General features: G+C 31.5%; 1 protein-coding gene across 1 annotated transcript in view; it reads left to right on the top strand.

The window, feature by feature from the left end:
* csmd3a (CUB and Sushi multiple domains 3a) overlaps positions 1-22924 on the top strand; it is a 685206-nt gene that overhangs the window by 429634 nt on the left and 232648 nt on the right. The window contains exons 42-44 of the mRNA XM_056474744.1: positions 5010-5198; positions 9934-10111; positions 17356-17501. Of these exons, the coding sequence (XP_056330719.1) occupies positions 5010-5198; positions 9934-10111; positions 17356-17501 (513 nt within the window). The remainder of the gene's footprint in view (positions 1-5009; positions 5199-9933; positions 10112-17355; positions 17502-22924) is intronic.

Genomic DNA, 22924 nt, shown 5'->3' on the forward strand with positions numbered 1-22924 from the left:
TTAATAACTCATTTCTGATAACTGATTTCTTTTATCTTTGCTGTGATGACAGTAAATAATATTTGACTAAATATTTTTCAAGACACTTCTAGACAGCTTAGTGTGACATTTAAAGGCTTAACTAGGTTGATTAGGCTAACTAGGCAGGTTAGTGTAATTAGGAAAGTTATATATGTTTTTACTTTAATTAAGATGCATTTACGTTTATACATTTTGGTGATTTATACATCAAGGTGATTAAAACAAGAAAAAAGGGTCAAATAATAATAAAAAATTCAAAGAGAGAGCAAGTTTTTTTTAGATGTTTGTTGGTGTTTTCATCAAAAGCACAATAATTGTAATATCTTTTTCAGATTATTTTGCTTTTCGAGAGATGCATCTTGAAAAAAACAATATGCTTAATATATGCAAATATATAGGGGTGTCACGGTGGTGCAGTGGATAGCACGATTGCCTCACAGCAAGAAGGTCGCTGGTTCGAGTCCTGGCTGGGTCAGTTGGCATTTCTGTGTGGAGTTTGCATGTTCTCCCCGTGTTGGCGTGGGTTTCCTCCGGGTGCGCCGGTTTCCCCCACAGTCCAAACACATGCGCCATAGGGGAATTGAATAAGCTAAATAGGCCGCAGTGTATGTGTGTGAATGCATGAATGGCGACCCCTGATTTATAAAGGGACTAAGCTGAAAATAAAATAAATGAACATGCAAACTAAAGCTATTATTATATTGAGACTACAGTATAATACAGTATATATCTGCATCAGCAGAGTTTTTCTAGTCACGCTTGCAGAATTTTAAGCATTGATGATGTTCCTCATCAATATAAAAAATGTTACATTTTTGCATTGTTTTCCTTTTATATAACAAAAAAGAGATTCAAATGTAGCTGATTAAAATGGCTTAAGAAAACAGAGAGAACCAGATATTTTTCTTAATTTTGATGTTGGTGTTTGAAGAAAAAGCAAACTTATTTTTAATATACTTTTCAGATTACATTAGTTAGCTTTTTGAAACATGCATCTTGTAAAACGTATTAAAAAATTATAAATATAAATAAATAAAAATAATAATCATAATAATAATCATAATGATGATGAAAATGCGTCTACACCTATTTCACTATTAAAACATTATACTGATAAATACAATAAATAAAAATAATAATAATATTAATAATAATAATATTAATAATAATAATAATAATAATATTAATAATAATAATAATAATAATAACAATGTCATCACGGTGGTGCAGTGGGTAGCACGATCACTGCACAGCAAGAAGGTCGCTGATTCGACCCTCGGCTGGGTCAGTGGACATTTCTGTGTGGATGTTTGCATGTCCCTGTGTTCGCGTGGTTTCCTCCGGGTGCTCTGGTTTCCCCCACAAGTCCAAAGACGTATCAATTCGGTATGTTAAACTGCTCGTAGTGTATGTATGTGAATGAAAATGTATGGGTGTTTCCCAATGATGGGTTGTAGCTGGAAGGGCATCTGCTACGTAAAACATATGCTGGATGCATTGGCGGTTCTTTCCGCAGTGGCGACCCCAGATTAATAAAGGGACTAAGCTGAAAAGAAAATGAATGAATGAACAACAATAATAATAATAACAATAATAATAGTGATAATACGTCCCCACAGATAAAAACCACACCCCACCCCACTAATAAAAAAATATACTAATAAATACAATAAATAATAATAATAGAGATGCAGTGGGTAACATGTTCGCCTCACAGCAAGAAGGTCGCTGGTTCGAGCCTCGGCTGGGTCAGTTGGCTTTTCTGTGTGGAGTTTGCATGTTCTCCCTGTGTTCGTGTGTGTTTCCTCCGGGTGCTCCAGTTTCCCCCACAAGCCCAAAGACATGTGGTACAGGTGAATGGGTTGTGGCTGGAAGGGCATCCGCTGCGTAAAGCATATGCTGGATAAGTTGGTGGTTCTTTCCGCTGTAGCGACCCCAGATTATTGGAGGGACTAAGCTGAAAACAAATAAATAATAATAATAATGATAATTATTATCAATTTTTTACTATAAATATGAGTACAAATTTGTAAACATACTTAAATCAAGTAGCATTACTTATAAAGCAATGACAGATATTACATCTTGTTGTGAGAAATAAATTAAGTAATTAAGTATACATGCACAGGTTTAAAAAATATATTAATTTGGTTAGATTTTTTTACGCCCCACCAGCACATTGTTTCCTCTAAAAAAAGTTATATATTTTGTTGTTTTACTTCTTAAATACATGTAGAAAAACATTTATAATAGAGTTGATTAGTTGGTGGATAGCCTGGTGGACCGATTGGTTTAAATGAAAACCCCTGCATAATTAGTCTGGTTTTGGAAATGTGTACAGCTGGAGCTGCTGTGGTGCTTTAAAGAGGATGAATTTAAGACGCGGCTTTTCTGGGAGGATTTAACTATGCAAACAACAAAAGCACAGCATGCTAATTAAAAAGTGGCATTAAGAAACTCAAAACTAAACATTATATTAGAGGAATTACAGAGGAGAAACTGCATTCCGACTGTTGTAGTTTCTCTTATTTCTTTAAGGCATCTGTGTCTTGCGTTTTGCACCTTATTGCACCGGGTGGATGACAGGGCCCTGAATGTTAAACTTGGTTGTGTTGTTTTTTACATCTGGCTGATTCTCACCAGGCCTTACAATCACATGGCAATGTCCTGAGAACTTTTTGGAAGCAACTGTATTGTGTTTTAAAGCTATTTTTATATTCCACCCCGTGTGCCTTTCTGTTTGACACAGCAAGAATCTGTCAGTATTTTGACTTTATGATTCCTGAACAGTAAGATGTTTCTCGTCTCTTGAGGATGACTTGAGTTTTTGAAGCAAAAAATAGCTACTCTCATCCTCAGTGATACTGCATCCTTTGACAGAACATAGAGAATCCTGCTTTTTAATATTAGTCACAAAACACGTATTGCTGCTGTGGTGCTTACTGTTCTGTGTGTGTGGTCAGACTGCTAAGTTTAGAGGTTTAATTTTAGATGAGAATTGTGTCATTTTATGGCCTGCAATATACTAAAATATTAAATCTGAAGCTATTTTTGTGCGTGGACTGTTATAGCAAAGCAAAATTTATGTCTTGGACATCATGGACAATTAAGTGGCTAAACTATTGTATAACTACAGAATCTACTGCATCATTTCTGTAGCAGCTTAAACCCATAGGAGAAACTCTTAGAGGGATTCATAATCAAAAGTTTTATTCAAACTAGATTTGTGTTAGTATGTTTGTTGAATGGATTTATTTTGTGATTTGTCTTACTATATTGTCATTATTATTATTATTATTATTAAATTATATTGTCATATTATTAAACTATGATAATAAGTTCTGTTCTGATCTGATCTGATCATTTCATTTGTGTTTTGATCTGTTCTGTTATGATCTGTTATTTTATGTTCTATTATGTTCTGTTCTGACCTGTTCTGTTTTATTATATTATATTCTGTTCTGTTCTGTTCTGTTCTGTTCTATTCTATTCAGTTCTGTTCTGATCTGCTCTGATCTGGTTTGATTTCTATTGTTCTGTTCTATTATATTATATTATGTTCTGTTTTGATCTGATCTGATCTGTTCTGTTCTATTATATTGTGTTGTGTCCTGTTCGGTTCTGTTCTGTTTTGATACAATCTATTCTGATCTGTTCTGTTCTATTAGAATCTGTTAAATTCTGTTCTGTTCTGTTCTTTTCTGTTCTGTTCTGTTCTGTTCAGTTTTGTTCTGTTCTGTTATGTTATATTATATTATGTTCTGTTCTGTTCTGTTCTGTGCTGTGTTGTGCTGTTATGTTATGATCTGTTCTATTCTATTCTATTCTATTCTGTTCTGTTCTGTTCTGTTCTGTTTTGATCTGATCTGTTCTGTTATATTATATTGTGTTGTGTCCTGTTTGGTTCGGTTCTGTTCTGATCTATTCTGTTCTGTTTTGATCCGATCTGTTCTGATCTGTTCTGTTCTATTAGAGTCTGTTATATTATATTCTCTTCTGTTCTGTTCTGTTCTATTATATTCTGTTCTGTGCTGTGCTGTTATGTTATGTTATGTTATGTTATGTTATGTTATGTTATGTTATGTTATGTTATGTTATGTTGTGTTGTGTTGTGTTGTGTTGTGTTGTGTTGTGTTGTGTTGTGTTGTGTTTTAATCTGTTCTGTTCTGTGCTGTTATGTTATGTTGTGTTATGTTGTGTTGTGTTGTGTTCTGTTTTGATCTGTTCTGTTCTCTTCTATTATATTCTGATCTGTTCTGTTCTATTAGAGTCTGTTATATTATATTCTGTTCTGTTCTATTATGTTCTGTGCTGTTGTGTTGTGTTGTGTTGTGTTGTGTTGTGTTGTGTTGTGTTGTGTTTTGATCTGTTCTGTCCTGTTCTATTATGTTCTGTTCTGTGCTGTTATGTTATGTTATGTTATGTTATGTTATGTTATGTTATGTTATGTTATGTTATGTTATGTTATGTTATGTTATGTTATGTTATGTTATGTTATGTTATGTTATGTTATGTTATGTTCTGTTATGTTATGTTCTGTTATGTTCTGTGCTGTGCTGTGCTGTGCTGTTATGTTATGTTATGTTATGTTCTGTTTTGATCTGTTCTGTTCTGTTCTGTTCTCTTCTATTATATTCTGATCTGTTCTGTTCTGTTCTATTTTGAATTGATTCGATCACTTCTGTTCTATTATATTCTCTTGTATTATATTCTGTTCTATTCTGTTCTATTCCATTCACAATTACAGTTTTTTGGCTTTGGAACGCTTCTAGTTTTTCCATTAAGTTTTTTATTACTATTATTATTAGTAGTAGTATTATTATTAGTTGTAGTAGTAGTAGTTATGTATATGTTATTGTTTTTAAAGCAAAACCAGTTCCCCTTCTCTGCTTATTTTTTAATGTAGTTTTATTTAGAATAAGACCACTTCTTGACATTGGTGTTGTTTATCATTTCTTAAAACCAACTGTTGTTCCTTAACCATCCAGCCTATGAACTGCAGAGATGTCCGGATCCGCGGCCCTTTCGCAATGGTGTGGTGATTGGCAGTGATTTTGGAGTGGGCATGACCATCTCCTTCCAGTGTCTACCAGGATACACACTGCTGGGTGAAGCGTCGCTCACCTGTCTGCATGGTGTCAGCCGCAACTGGAACCATCCTGTGCCTCGCTGTGAAGGTATACCTCTCTCAAAATCTTACCTTTAATATGGTGTATACAGTAATAAAGATGTTTGTCAATGGCAAAGGTGTAAAAAGTTTTCAGAGATCTAAGAGGTATTGATTATGAAAAGATAAAGTGATTCTGAACTGCCTGAAATGAGTCGCCGATGATTCCAACCTTCCTGCACAAAATTCCATAATGCCAACACCTGCTTTGGGCTTGAAACACTTTAGGCCCTGTTCACACCTGGTATTAAGATATGTTTTCTTTTTGCCGATCCGATCACAAGTAAACAAAGCAGACACATTAGCATTCACTATTCTAATCACACCAAATGGACTTTTTTTGCGTTGAGAGGCGCATCTTTTCTATGGTTTTCTAATGGCCGCGAGTGTTTTCTGGGCTTGTTTCCTTCTGTTTTGGTGACAGTAGTGTTAATCTTGTCAAGACAACTACGGAGACTTTAAAAAATGGAGGAGAGACTTGGGGCTGCTGTTTCGAGTTATCCAGAGCTTTATAACTTTAAAATCTTGAATATCACAATATTATTCAATTCAATTCATGTTTATTTATGTAGCACTTTTACGATGTAGATTGTACCAAAGCAGCTTAACATGTTAAACTTCAGTTTAGTGGGGTTTATTATTAAATATTACAGTTGTTACAATATTAACAGCAGCGCTGGTGCACAATACACAGCTGATTCATTGGTTGCCTAGCGACATAAAAAGCACAGCACACTTGTTTTTTCTTGTCAACAAAAAAGCCAGTGTGGTGCGCCTCAACTTCTCAGAACGGAAAAGCGAGTTTGGTGTGATCGGCTTCTTAATGCGTCTCTTTTGTGCACTTTCGACCACTTTTGTCCTAATTTCATCAAGGAGAGGTTCTATTTATATATACGAATAGCAATATTAATTCATTTCCATGAGATACATTTATTTTTTAACAGAGTTTTAACTGAATGACAAGATATTTACAGGGTTCATAAGGTCCTGGAAAACATGGAAAAGTCATGGAATTTTGACATGGCATTTTCCAGGCCTGGAAAAGTTTTGGAAAATCAGAAAAACATACAAAGTTTTGGAAAAGTCATGCAAAACAGATATCTGTATGCTTGAATATAGGCTAGTTGTCTTTACCAATTTTCTGTGCTTGGCCAATCACTTGCTCTCACATTATTAGTGCGGTGTAAGCATTATTTAAATCAATTTTACATAGATATAAATATAAATTGAAACTAAATAGATTGTTGTGTGTTTTACAATATGCTGTAATAAATTTTAACATGTATTTTTTTTCTTTTACCATGTATAAGCAGACATATCGTGAAACATTAGGTCATGAAAATTTACTTGAAAGTCTTGGAAAAATCATGGAAAAGCCATGAAATTTTAGTACTAAAAATGTGTATGAACCCTGTATTTAACACTCTTTAAATGATGATTTAAAATGTAAATGTCAGTCAGTCAGTCTTTATTCATTTCCCAAAGGTAGTTTGGTTGCAGCATACAAGCATGTCACACATAATACATAAAAACACATTATACAATACAAATTCTACGCTAAATTTAAAAACTTTAGAGCTGAGTGGATGAATGAAAATTTAAACCGATTTGTTTTACTAATAGGAGTTCTGTATTGAATACCAGTATCGAATACCAGAAGGGAGATGATAAATTTTGTGGTGCATATGGGAATCATCTGACAGAATACTCTGAGCTTTGCTCAAAACTTGTCTATGGTATAACTGAGCCATGGTCATCTGTTTTCTCCATTATTTTTCCTCCTAGGTTCACAATTTTCTCCTAGGTTCACAATTTTCTCCAAAAAACTCATGCAAGAGAGACTGTTTAGTTGTCACTTTTTTATGAAAAATGTATTTATTTTGTTTGCGCAAAATTTTAGTCATTTTCAATCGTATGTAAGACTGGAAATTTAGACTGAAATGTGACCATTTTTACAAGCTGTCTTCATTTTAAGCAATGCATGCTTTGATTTGAGTTTGAAGTATTCATCAAATAACCATACATGTTTGCTTCCTTATTTTAATCACGAAAAGAATAAAAATGTGCCACCTTCAAATAAATTTACAGTACGAATACATAACATAAAATATGAGGGGGTAAAAAATGAAATAATTACATTAAAAATAAAATTAATTATTCAAAATTGAATGAATCATTCCATTAATCAAGATTTTGATTTTAGGTTACTCTCCCAGCCTTTTAACAATATCAAATTCACTTGAGTTGATATGGAAATTTATGGGTGAAGAATAATAAAAAAAACATACGTTCATCCCTACACTTTTTCACTGAACATTTGTGTTCGCACAGAGGTTTTCATGTTAAATACGTATATAAACACATATAAACTGATGTGGAGAAACTGTTCAATTCAAAGAGACAAGATAATCTATGCAGTACATGACCTGACATTTCCATGATAATTTGTCATTCATGTCACGCATATTCCAGAACCTGACCTTTATCCAACATTCAAAGAAGTTATAGAGTTCAAAGAGGCAAACAATCACATTTCTTTTCACAATAAAGTCAAGAACTTTGCTAGCCATGGGATGTTCAAGTTATGTTGCACAGTAATTCATAATATACCATTTTTTTTAACCCTGCCTCTGTTGATGAATAATTGGCAAGCTTCACTGACAATAATAGTGTTGGCTACATGCTCAAATGTGTATATGTTTCTGTTTTCCCGTAACACCTTTGTAATAATCATTCACATCTAAATTATTTACCATTTATTAGTATTTAAAATATATAATAGACAGAATTGGAAAAGCAAAAACATATTTCATTTTTTTAGTAAAAATAAAGTGGTTTAATCTGTTGTATTGTTTACATAATGTTTGTTCCATTATTTGTAGTTATAAATTGCATTATGTGCTTAAAAAATGAAGTTTAATGATGTTGTTTTTAATTCAAAACAGAAAAAAATTATAGAATACAACACAATAAAACAGAACAATAAAAAAATGGAATGGAATGGAATAGAATAGAATAGAATAGAATAGAATAGAATAGAATAGAATAGAATAGAATAGAATAGAATACTGGTATTACTCTTGATTTTGTTCCGCTCACTTCCCAAAGTGGTAATTCACATAATTTGGTTCCTAACTAATCACTGTGTGATCTGGCCAATCAGAGCAGTGTAGACTTTCAGAAAGACGGGGTTTAGATAGACTGGATCATTGAACCGTCTATTTCACACACTACAGTACAGAGTACTATAGAATAGATTAGAACATAATAGAACAGAACACAACAGCATATAATATAACAGACTAAAAAGAATATAACAATAGAATAGAACATAATTAAAAAGTACAGAATAGAATAGAACAAAAAAGAATTGAACTGAACGCAATATAACAGTACAGAATTGAATAATAAATAATAATATATATAATAATAAATAAAGAGCGAAGCATAATAGAATAGAATAGAACAGAGCAATAGTACAGAACATAGAATATTTTAGAATAGAATAGGACAAAACAGAATAGAATAGGACAAAACAGAATAAAAATAATAGAATAGAACACGATAAAACAGAACAAAATAAAAAAGAATAGAACAGAACAGAGCATTAGAATAGAGCAGAATAGGATAGAATAGAATAGGACAAAACAGAACCTTAGACTAGAGCAGAATAGCATAGAATAGGAGAGGATAGGATAGAGTACAGTACAATACAGAACATAGAACAGAATAGAATAGAATAGAATAGAATAGAATAGAACCTAATCGAATGGAATAGGACAAAACAGAATAAAAAGAATAGAATAGAACACAATAAAACAGAACAGAATAAAAAAAGAATAGAACATAACATTAGAATAGAGCACAATAGAATGGAACAGTACAGTAAAGAACAGAATATAATAGAATCAAATAGAATAGAATAGAATAGGACAAACCAGAATACAATAAAACAGAACAGAATAAAAAAGAATTTAACAGAACAGAACATTAGAATAGAGCAGAATAGAACAGTACAGTACAGTACAGAACACTACAGAACATAGAATAGAATAGAATAGAATAGAATAGAATAGAATAGAATAGAATAGAATAGAATACCACTGGTATTACTCTTGATTTTGTTCCGCTCACTTCCCAAAGTGTTAATTCACAATGTATTTCCTAACTATTTACTGTGCGGTCCGACCAATCAGAGCAGAGTAAGCTTTTAGAAAGGCGGGGTTTAGATAGACTGGATCCTTGAAGCCTCTATTTTACACACTGTGAGTAAACAGCTGATGCTGCAATGGGTATTATGAGGAAATCACAATGTGTTTCACCTTGGATGGATATAATCTATTGGAGTAGTCTCCAAAACAACAACAACAACAACAAAAGAACCTTGAGACAGAAGCATCAAGACACATTACACTAAAATGTTCTGTAAATTTTATAAAAGTTTTTGGTATAGACTTTCTGGAGGGTTTAACTGTTTTTTTTAAGTGTATTTCTGTTTTTGTCATTGCATTATTGCTGTGTGCAGTTGTACGTTCTGTAAATTCTGTAAATTTTAAGTTAAATGTCCTGTAAATTCTATTAAAGTTTCAGGATAAAAAGAATATATACATTTTCTGGAGGGTTTAACTGAATTTTAAGTTTTTTCTGTTGATGTCACTGTGTTATTGCTATTTGCAGCTGTACGTAAGGCATTGCATTTCCCCCAAGTTGCTGATTGTGTTTTGATTTTATTCTTCTTCCCTCAGCACTTTGCGGTGGTAATATCACAGTCCTCAATGGGACCATCTACTCTCCGGGCCACCCGGCTGACTACCCCAATCTTAAAGACTGCATATGGAGCATTCGAGTACCTCCAGGCAACGGCATCCACATCAACTTCACCGTTCTCAACACAGAGCCCATCTACGACTACATCACCATCTGGTACGACTTCTGCAAGCCTTTTATAAGACCTCTCACCTAAACACTAACAGATGCTGGATCATATAAAAACATGACTGCAGGAGCACATATGAGGATCATGGTTAAATGAGTGTTTAGTTTATGATGGTGAGACTTTTTTGATTTGGAGTCTGGATAAACTTTTTTTTAATCACTTTTCCTAGAAGTTAGATATGCTAGTAACATGAAAATATACTTGGAGCCATTGTTTTGCGAAACAACAACTGGACAAGTGTCAGGAATTCATTTTGAATAAATGTTTGCTTTGTTTTGTTATTTAAATTGTATTATTCATATTTATTTATTTATTTATTCATTTCGTTTTGTTTAATTTTGCTTTGTTTCGTTTTGTTTCGCTTCACTTTGCTTGGCTTTTTATTAAAATTTTTCATTTTAGCTTTTTTAATTTTAGTTAAAAAAATATTAGTTTTTTGTTTTGTTTTATTTTGTTTTGTTTTCCATGTCTTTTTTTTTTTTTTTTATCTTATTTTTAATTATTTATTTATTTATTTATTTATTTATTTATTTATTTATTTATTTATTTATTTCATTTAGATTCGTTTCATTTAATTTAATTTCATTTTGTTTCACTTTGCTTGGCCTTTTTTTATTACATTTTACCATGTCTTGATTTTTTTTGTTTTGATTTATACTTTGTTTTGTTTTGTGAAATTTTTCTGTCTTGTTTTTTAATTTTATTTATGTATTTTTATTTTTTTGTTTGTTTTGTTTTATATTTTATCTTGTTTTGTTTTGTTTAATTTTATTTATTTGTTTTTTTATTATTTTTTTATCACTTATTGCTTTGCTTGGCTTTGCCATGTTTGGCTTTTAAAAAATAAAATATTTCCATGTCTTGTCTTGTTTTTTTTAATTTTTATTTATTTTTTTATTAATTTTGTCTTGTATTGTTTTATATTTTATCTAGTTTTTTAATATTATTTATTCATTTTTATTTGTTTGTTTGTTTGTTTGTTTGTTTGCTTCGCTTTACTTTGCTTGGCTTTTTTTTTCCCATGTGTTGTTATTTTTAATTGTATTTATTTATTTTTTTTCTTGTTTTGGTTATTTTGTTTAGTTTAGTTTTTTTATTAAATTTTCCATATCTTATTTTTTAAATTTATTTATTCATTCTTATTTATTTATTTTCTTTTATTACGTTTTGTTTCGTTTCGCTTTGCTTTGCTTTTTTATTAAAATTTCCCATGTCTTATTTTTTTATTAATTAATTAATTTTATTTTATTATATTATATTATTTAAAGGTTCATAAACTATGTTAAGCAAATTCTAAATCACTTATTCTAAAATTTAGATCTCCCAAACACAAGAAAATTATTTTCCAACTTTCACATTGCAAAACAGCAACTGGATAATTGACATAAATAAAAAAAGATTCATTTGCTTGTTGTTATTTGTTCAATTAAAATATAAAATATTTATTATTATTATTATTATTATTATTATTATTATTATTATTATTATTATTATTATTATTATAGCAAATATAACATTTATTTATTTATTTTTTTTTTGGAAATATTGAACAACTACAGTCAAGTCTAAATTAAAATAGTTGTTGCTGATGTGCGCTTCTGTTTAAAACCCCCTTAAATTATCCCATTATCAGCAAAAAAGAAAACAATAACCAAGTGTGAGCTTAGAGAGGTGCGAAAGTCTGTAAAAATATCAGTCAAACTGATTATCTGCCTACTGTATGTCTAGTGTTGGATTCATCAAAATGATTCTTCCAGCATTTCACCAGAGACTTTGTCCTTGTCCATGAAAAATGCATTTGTGCTAATGCTGCTGGAGCTGAGACTTACGTAACACTTTTAGTCTTTTATCTGCTTTGTTTCACACATTTCTCTTGTGCGTTTCCATCTTCCATATATTTCCTCCTTGAGTGAACATTAATGCTCAAGTGTCAAGTGGCATGTGCAAAAGCAAAATGTTGACTCTCCTGTTCATGTCATGGAAAATAAGATTTTTCTTGCTGCGTTTTTGCCGAAATTTTGTGTATTTCATATAAGTCCTCAGGAATGGCTTATTCAAAATCATTTATCACGAGCACAATAATGTATGACCTCCCACATTTGCATATCAATGCATATTCAAAGCCCACTGCAATTGTTACTAATTTCTCATGCAAAGAGTCATTTACATACTGAAGTCTTGAAGGTGCAGTATAGCAAAAACAGCTTGTTTAATTCTGAGCTTCGGAAGAAGTCAAATTCTGGCTCTCTTTTTGGTGCATTCAGGACACATACACTTGCAGAAAAAGTTTATAAGGTTGAAAAGTCTGCGAATAGTTTCTCAGCGAGATGTATGCTGAATGAAGACGAGGTTTACAGTTCACATTTCAGGCTCTGTTTATACAACAACAATGGAGCCAAAACTGAAAAGTTTTTCTCTTTTACATTTAGTCATTTACCAGACACTTCAGTGACTTGAGCGAGGAGGCATTCAGCGATTCAACAAGAAAAGGCAATACACATAAATGTCCTAATTTTATAAAGAGACAGTTTGTGCTCAGAAAAGTATGTGCTAGAGTAAAGGCTGATTTATCCTTTCGCCTGGTTTTGTTGCGAACCTCCGCTTACTGCACCCACATCTCACGAAACGGACAAGGCTTTTATACTTGACTCGTTCGCTATTGTGATATTCTTTAAAACCACAGGGGGGTGGTCAAAAGAAACCGACTGTAAAGTCAGACGGACAAAACATAGAAGTTGGAAGTTTCTGGAACTACGTCATATCATTAATATCATTCAAGATTTTAAAACTAATTATTTGTATTATTTTTAACAAATATTTAATGTTTATAAAGATTTTTATCACCATTCAAGATTCTTCAACTTTGACTTGCTTTGCTCACATCTCGGATAGTTCAATATATATATATGAGCAATATCAGGGTGATGCGGTGGCACAGTAGGTAGTGCTGTCGCCTCACAGCAAGAAGGTCACTGGTTCGAGCCTCAGCTGGGTCAGTAGGCATTTCTGTGTGGAGTTTGCATGTTCTCCCCGCATTCACACCGGTTTTGTCCGGGTGCTCCTGTTTCCCCCCACAAGTCCAAAGACATGTGGTACAGGTGAATTGGGTAAGCTAAAATTGTCTGAAGTGTATGTGTGCGAATGAGAGTGTATGGGAGTTTCCCAGAGATGGGTTGCAGCTGGAAGTGCATCCGCTGCATAAAACATATCCTGGATAAGTTGATGGTTTATTTCGCTGTGGCGACCCCAGATTAATAAAGGGACTAAGTAAATGAAAGAATGAATGAATGAACAATATACATTGTAGCAGTGCAATGTGGCTGTATATCAGCACTTGTGGCCAATGCCTTAGTGTCCCACCAGTGCTTATAGGCAGCCATATCGCACTGCTATGAGTGTGATATTGTGTTTATACAACAGTTCAACACCACAATCGAGTCTAAAAACCCTTTTGTATTAGGAACTACTTTCTTCCGCTATTCATTCACATCTGCAGCTGACGTCAAAACAGCAGAAACCGTTACTACTTCACCAACCTCATTTTAGAGCTAGTACTTGAATGATTCTCTAGCGTGATGTCTAAAGTGATGACAAAACAGGTGATTTTGCTCACATTTTAAGATTATAAGGCTGAACGTGACATGAATATTTGTTTACATTTAAACATTTGGCAGATTTTTAATCCAATTAGCTTAAGGTTCAAAAGCCAACAGTATTTGTTACTTGTTGGGTACATTACTTTAAAAAAAAAATATTTAATGACTAATTACTTCATTAAAATTGTGTTTAAACTGTTTTTCTAATTACTTTGCCTGAAAAGTAAGCTAATCACTTGACTCAATGTTCCTTAAAATCCATTTAAATTCCAACACAGTCAACAGAAATAAACTTCAAAACCAAAAAAATATTCAAAAATTAAGTCAAAAGAAGAAATTAAGTCAAAAATGAGGTCAAAACAAGTAATTAAGTCAAACAGGACCTTTTAGCTTTATTTTTTTAATCAGCTCATTTTTTTCAAGCGTCTGACAAATTTAACCTTATTTAGTGTAAAAATTAATCAGAATGTCTGAAAAACATTTTTTTGGGTTCACCTTTTGTCTTTTTGTCTTGGTTTTCTTTGGGTTTGGGTAAGATTTTGCTTCTGTTTTGTTGTGTTAATCAGTTTATTAGCTGACATGCTCAATCTTTGCTTAGGTTTTATTTTATTTAGCATCCTGTTTATAAGTGCATTGATTTATTTAATCGACTTAACTTAAGGAAAATGCATTTTTTCCAACACTAAATCAATAATAATTATGAATAACTGAATAAATGTGGTCATTCTGACATGAATGCGGCGCTGAGCTCAACAGGTGCACTTAAAGTAATCATAACGAGCATCCACTCATTATCCTTCATTATCTAGTGGTCACATTGTGCAAAATAAATACTGTTGGCATTTACGACTAATAGCTCTAGTTGCACCTTTATATGTTACTTCGGATGTCAATGTCATAAAATGCATAAACATATAATGTATACATGTAAATAACCATAACAGTGTAAATATTACTGTGAGGAGATAATGCCAACCATCGAAGAATTCGAGGACAACACATGCACCTAATAGACAAATACACTTCATTAAACATGTACACACAGACATCACCTACTATATATAACTGCAGGTTAACTATGTCTATATATACTGTATATAATAACTTTACCTGTTGAAAGCTATTAGTTACTAGCTAAAAAGTCAGTTGTTACTAGGGCCAGACAGAATCTGAGGCATTTTTTGCTTTTTCTGCAGAGAATTTTGTAAAAAAAAATCTGCGGATTTATGCAGAAATTATTTTGGGGAATAATATTGTAACTAAAATCTTAATATATGACATGAAAAATAATTGTAACTGGGAAATAAGTACTAGAAGGATCCAATATGCAAGTAAAAATACTTTATTGACACAGTCAATATAGCATGTGAATAAGTCCAAAAACGAAAAATAAACAAACAAAAGATAGGGTATCCCGCTCAAACAGGGATCGGGGAAAACAGACAGAAACAGAGTAGCTCTGGGTGTCAGACGGTTCTCCACGCCAGCCCTGAACACAGACAGAGAGCATATCAAAAACAACAACAATCTGACACGAGACAAGAGGCGCGTTGTCCAAATGTAGCAGAGATAACGAGTCGCAGCTGGCAGGCTAATCAGGATAGCAGGACTCCACGTAGCACGTGACATAACACTGACATGACAGACACACGTGGAACACCAAAACAAAACAAAACAAAACCATGTGACCAACAGACACTCAGAAGTGCACACACACCCTACAACCATGACAATAATAGCTTTTTAACTTTTATTTAATGGTTACGATGCATATCCGTCTAGATCCACTTATTTGGTAAACAAAGCAAGTCTCTTATATAATACATCTACAACAAGACAGAATATATTACTTTACAAACTGTATTGTAAATAAATTAAATGAACACTTTCATATTAGTCAATATTATTACTGAAATTAATGTAAAAACTGAATAAATATAAATTTACACAAGTAACTCAATAGACTCAATGATGGGTTAAAGTCTGCGGAATTCTGCGCACACAGATCCTGTGTGGGCCTAGTTATTAGTAACTAATACAGTTATGGTAACTAATAACCTTAACTTTTCTGAATTTTATTGTAATACACTAATGTGTACACTGTAAAAAATCGACCCTAAATTCACAGTAAATTACTGGCTAATAATTGCATAACTTTCACAGTAATATACTGTATGTAAATTCACAGGAAATTACCATGAGATAGTTCACAGTAATTTACTGTGATTTTGTTACATTAAATTACTGTAAAATTACAGACATATAGTAGTATCACAGTAGATAGTAAAGTCCATTATCTTGTGGAATTAACCATATTTTACTGTGAAGCAGGCTTTCCTCTGCTATTCATTCTGACGTTTACCCTGACTTGGAAATCATTTTGTTTTGTTTTGTTTTGTTTTGTTTGTTATGTTATGTTATGTTATGTTATGTTATGTTATGTTATGTTATTTTGTTTTGTTTTGTTTTGTTTTGTTTTGTTTTGTTTTGTTTTGTTTGTTTATTTTATTTTTATTTTTATATAATTTATTTTATTTTATTATTTATTATTTTTTTTTTTTTTTTAATTTTATTTTATTGTTATGTAATTTTATTTATTTTTTATTTTATTTTTCTATTTTCTATTTTTATTTATTTTTATTTTATTTATTTTATTTTATTATTTTTTTATTTTATTTTATTGTTATGTAATTTTATTTTATTTTTTTATTTTATTTTATTTTTTATTTTTATTTTTTATTTTATTTAATTTTATTTTATTGTTATGTAATTTTATTTTATTTTTTTATTTTATTTTATTTTTATATATTTTTTTATTTTATTTATTTTTTATTTTATTTATTTTTTTTTTTTATTTTTTTTATTTATTTATTTATTTTTTTATTATTTTTTTTTTTTTTTTTTATTTTTTTTTTTTTTTTTTATTTTTTTATTTATTTTTATTTTATTGTTATGTAATTTATTTTTTAATTTAATTAAATTTTTCTATTTTTATTTTTTTATTTTATTTTTCTTTATTAATTAAATTTTATTTTGTAATTTTATTTTATTTTTTTATTTTTATTTTTATTTTATTATTTTATTTTATTTATTTTTTTTTATTTTATTTTATTTTTTTTTATTTATTTTATTTTATTTTATTTTATTTTATTTTATTTATTTTATTTTATTTTTTTTTATTTTATTTTATTTTATTTTTTATTTTATTTTATTTTTCATAGTGGGCCTCAAGCTAAATTGCATAATTTTGAGTAATTCAGAAAAGCACATGACCAACATGTGACCAACAGGCTTTTGTGTCTATGCGGTCTTATAATGGAAGGACACCTGAATGTTATATAGAAGTATCATCTAATTAAAAGCAGCAATGTTTTTGCAGACTTTCAACTCATTAAGAAGCAAGGTCAGTGATTCGATAGCTTAGCTCTGAGCTTATAACACACTATTCAGCCTGCTTTCATTCAGAATGATGCAAGAGCTGTCTGCTATCATGTTGTTCAGAATAAAATCCCCGACATGCGCCCACCAGACGTGGGAGAACGACTTTTACTGAGTATTATATCAATAAACAGAAGCAGTCAAAGGCGGTTATAAATGTGTATGGCTGTTTCATATCTGACTATTGTCTCTTTTAGGGACGGCCCTGACCAAACGTCTCCGCAGATCGGTCAGTTCAGCGGAAGTTTGCCTCAAGAGCCTGTTTCCAGCACGTCCAATCACATCTTGTTGAAGTTTCACAGCGACTTCAGCACCAGCGGATTCTTTGTTCTGCGTTATCATGGTGAGAAACGCGCAGTTTTAACACTTCATTCACTATGGCTTAGTTCGTTTATAGACTGTATGTTGCTTATTGTCAGGTTGATTATCCCGGCTTATTCCCTCTCGCCCACAGAGCATGTTCCTTATGCCGAACGTTCATATACATTCAACCTAAATTGTGGCATGAAATTGCATTATGAATATTCCGGTTCCTCTGCCTTCAAATGCCTCATGTTGCTGCCTTTTGGTCCCACATTTCTTTCTTTATTTTTTGTTGCTCTCAGAAACACAAGGTATGAATTATATGACTTGTTTCTATGGGAAATAGCTTCAATCATTGCAGCTGCCATATTTCGATGGTGCTGTAATGCGTTTGGATTTTTTCATCATCTGTAATAACAGTCGTTTTTGAGTGAGCAGGTGTAGAAACATATGCATTTCTCTTCAGATGCAGCATCCTGGCTGTTTTGGAAGCTCATAAGCGGTGATTTGATATGCTTTATGTTGTGGGTTTCAAACAAACAGATGCATATAGGGACTCTGTTTGATTTGTTTGGTTTTGCTTTGTTTAACTGATATTGTCAGCATTTGTTTTTTAAATAAGAAGAAATAAGTATCTGGTTTCCTTTTTGCTTTGCTTTTAACAGCATGTCATTGGTTTTATTTATTCATTTTTATTTATTTATGTATTTATTTATGAATTATTTCTTTCATAAAGTTTCGATTCGTTTCGCTTTGTTTCGCTTTGCTTTGATATGCTTTGCTTCATTTTCATTTAGTTTTCTAGTTTAGTTTTTAGTTTCGTTTTGCTTTGTTTGGCTTTTTTTTGTTTGTTTTTTTTGTTTGTTTTATATTTTGTTTTGTTTTCTTTTGTTATAAAATTTTTCCATGTCTTATTTTTTATTTTTTTAATTCATTTTTATTTATTTATTTAGTTTTGTTTCATTTCTTTACACTTTGCTTTGCTTGACTTTTTTAATAAATTTTTTACATGTCTTGTTTTTTAATTTTATTAAATTTCATTTCATTTTATTTAAACTTAAAGGTTCATAAACTACATTAAGCAAATTCTATATCATTTATTCTAAAATTTAGATCTCCCATAAACAAGAAAATTATTTTGCAACCTTCACATTGCAAAACATCAACTGGATAATTGACAAAAATGTAAAATAACATATATTAATTTGTTTGTTGTTATTTGTTAAATTAAAAAATATTTTTTTTTCAATAATTTCAATAATTTTCATTATTATTATTATTATTATTATTATTATTATTATTATTAGCATTAATATTTTTATTATTATTTAGTGTAGTTGTAAATAAAACATTTTGCTGCCTTTTGGTCCCTTTATTAATTTTTTTATTATATTTTTTATTATATGATATTGGCTTTAATTGGGTTTCATTTAAAAAGAAAATTGCTGTCGGCGCCAATGGTGTAGTGGTTAGTGTGTCGACACATGCACTCCGGTGCTCACGGTGACCTGAGTTTGATTCCCGCCTCATGGTCCTCTGCCGATCCTTCCCCTCTCTCTGCTCCCCACACTTTCCTGTCAATACTCTCTGTTTTCCTATCAATTAAAGGTGAAAAAAAAATAATTATTTAAAAAAAAAAGAAAATTGCCTTAATTTGCTTCTTTGGTCCCACTTTACATTAAGTGGCCTTAAGTACTAGGTACTTACAAGGGCTGCACAATATATAGCTTCAGCATCAATATCACAGTCTGTGCATCTGCAATAGTCACATCACAGGATGCGCAGTGTTAAGGATCATAGTCACAAAGTCACTGCAAAATGTTACCATAATGGAGGAAAAGTTTATCATTTGCATGTGTTTTTAAGGCCTGTGGCTATGCAAGCATTTCAAAAGAGTACAATTTGGGTAAATGAATGTTTATGTTAATTCTTTGCTCTGTTGTAATTATCTATGCGTATCATTTGTTTATTAATTTTAAGCATGATTCACTCCCTTACAGAATCATCCCAAATCAGTCTGAATAATCGATTCTTTCAAAATCCATCCTGTTAAATTGTATTCGGATCTCGATATATATTGCACAAAAAATAAATAAATATATTGCAATGTCTGATTATTCCAATATTGTGCAGCTCTAGTAGTTACATCAAAATATAAATACAATGAAATATTATTTTTCTGCTATAACAGCAGCTAAAAAAAATGTTTTACGTTAAACATTTTTTAAGATTTACGTTGGCAGCCTCCACAATCCCTGGACCAGAAACACTGGATGTATATGTTCTTAGACATTGCAAATATGGAACTGTCTGTGGCAAGGATGCATGGCGCTTCTACAAAAACTATTACTTCATGGATATGTGCAATAACTAAGATAAAAGATGTGCTATTGTGATTTTTTTTTTCTTTGCATTTCATTTCACCTATGTGTAAAAGTCCAATGTATATACCTTTGTTAAACATGTTTTTGTAAGACGTTAAATGCAGAGGTTATGGTTGTTTTTAGTGTTTTTTTTATAATAATAATAATAATAATAATAATAGAACATGCAGTTGGTTGGTATCCTTGTCTATACCTATTTATGCTAGATTATTTTCTACTGTTCAATAAAAATTTGAATTTGTTTTTATAAATACAATGCACTTACTGTGCTCATAATATATTGCCAAACCCTTCTGGTGCTATTTAGGTGGGATACAGCAATTCGTAACTTTTTGACTTAGTGGCTAATTCGTATCAATTCGTACGATCTAATTCGTACAATTTAGTACGATTTGCTCATCCCCCAATGATGGTTGGGTTTAGGGGTGGGGTTGGGTGCCACGTCTCCTTTTTATAATCGTACATTTTCTTACGACTGAACTCGTACAAATTAGCCACAAAACTGACAAATCGTTAAATTCTATAATTAAGCATACAATGTACACTGTAAAAAATGCTGCACTCTCAGAAATAAAGGTACGTGAGCTGTCACTGTGTTGGTACCTTTTCAAAAGGTACACATTTGTACTTAAAGGGTCCATATTGGTACCTCAAAAGTATATATTAGTAACAAAAAATTTTAAGAGGAACACTTTTGTACTTTTAAGGTACTAATATGTACCCTTGAGGTATCAATATGGACCTTTTAGGTACAAATTTGTACCTTTTGAAAAGGTACCACCTCAGTGACAACTCACGTACCTTTATTTCTGAGAGTGTGGGTTCCACACAATCGATTTTTGTGTTAGGACGACGTGAAAATATTAAAGTAGTTAGAAAAAAAAAATAGTTTTTACAAATTTAATTGGATTAAACATAAAACAATTACAACACAGGCTCATTCTGAAAACGTATCCCTACAGACGTTTCTGGAGTCCGTGAATTACGTAGCCAGAGGTACGTATGGCTGCATTTAATTTTTTCACGCCGTTCCTTTTCACGCTTACCAGCTGACCGCTTACCTCTGTATGGACGGCTGCAACCAGTTTGTCCCGTTAGGGAGTACAATTGAAATATAATAAAGCTACAAGAATCTATTTGGGCACACATAAAACATAATTACCAACTTTTTGTACTGTTTCATCTCTTCAGTGTCAGTATATTGCAACAAGGGTTACGTCACTGCAGAGTGCTCCTGAGTGCATGCCCTATACTGACACTGAGGAGAAGAAACTTTTGATTAAAGTCTTTATTTACGTTTTATGTGTGCCCAAAATAATTTATTTGTAGCTTCATAATATTTCGATTGAATTATTGAAGGGATATGATCTGTTTTATGGTTGTTTTTAACACCTTTCTGTACTTTGAACGATTCTGGAACATTGAAGTCTATGGAGGATTAGGAAGCACTTAGATTTCACCTAAAATATCCTAATGTGTGTGTTAAAGATGTTGTAATTACTAAACTACATCATTTTCATTTTTGGGTGAACTAACTCTTTAAATGACATGCTCAACTTTTGGTTTGGGCTTTGCTTTGCGTTGGTTTTGTTTGATTTGTGTTTGATTGATCTGTTGAGTTCTGAATGTAAAGCTCCATTTACAGAGAAAGGATTTTTAACAGTAAAAGATAAACCATTAAAGACAGACCTGCTGTGAGCTCAGAGGTTGAAGCCAGCAGTTCACATTCATTTTCTTCTTTTTTAAAGCTTCTTTCATGAGCCCCACAAATGACACAATCAGTTCAGCCTCGCTATTATTTCAGACTGGATCATAGGCATGGTTATTGCTGGGTTGATGCCACCCAAAGATCTGTTTTGAACACCAAATTCGAAACTAAGTAATGATAGCGTTATTTAGTAGGACAAATTGTTCTGTGGATATTCATGGTTGGGATTATGAGGTTACTGTTATAACGTGCAATAAAGTTAATATAGTGTTGCTATGTGTGCCATATAAATGTCCCAACACAAAATAAGAAAACTTAGATTTTTTTTATTCCGATTGACTACAGAACAAACCACTTTTGTCCAATGACTTGCGTAATTAACCTATCTTGACTAATTTACCTAGTTAAGCCTAGTTTACATTGCACTTTAAGCTTAAGTAACAAATTCTAGGTTTCACACAATCGATTTGAACATGAAGAAATTAATTTAACTTATTAGTTTTTACTAATTTAAGTGGATTCAGTGGCAGTTCTAGTTTAAATAGCACCCTGGGCAAACCACCCCAAATACACCCCCTCATCCATCCCCTGAGAAGTTACACTATGTAGTTGACTTTATATATATTTTAAATATTTCAATATTTATTTTAAATATTTTATATTTAAATATTTATTATGAATGCATTTAAATATATTTATTTATTTTCAATCCATATAACAATTCATTGATATTTATTATGAATAAAATTATTATTATTATTATTATTATTATTATTATTATTATTATTATTATTATTATTATTATTATATGTTTTTATTTATTTATTTTTTTAAATAAATAACAGAAATCTTTCCTACTTGTAACTGGAAAACAATGTAAAAGCACAACTGGAGTGGTATGCTAAGATCACTTGAGAAATCTTTTGCTTGAATATTATGTAAAACAATTCTATAGAATACAAAGATATAGGTTTATAGAATTATCTGGGGTCTTAAACCTGACTTATGGTGGAGAATTAATGTTATGAAGTCTTACCTCCCTGACTCATTATCCCTCCTGTCTGATTCATAGCCATGCTTTGTCAAAGTAACATCATCATGATATAAACTTTAGTTTTGTCGACTTGCAAAACTCCCTGCGTGCCGACACCTCTGCATAAAAGACTGTTACTCCGGTTTCACACCGCATGAGCGATCCGTATTTTAACGGCGTGGATGTAAACAACCAGTATTCACATCGGGAGCCGGAGCAGCGTGTAAAGCATTAGGGAATGCGTCAATATGTTTTTACCAGTGTTGTTTTGGTTGCACAATAACAAACTTGCATGTGCAAAAGACGCCGAATGTGAATGGACCCTAAAATCTTTATTC

Source organism: Danio aesculapii, chromosome 16, assembly GCF_903798145.1.
Source record: "Danio aesculapii chromosome 16, fDanAes4.1, whole genome shotgun sequence".
NCBI classification, from domain to species: Eukaryota; Metazoa; Chordata; class Actinopteri; order Cypriniformes; family Danionidae; genus Danio; species Danio aesculapii.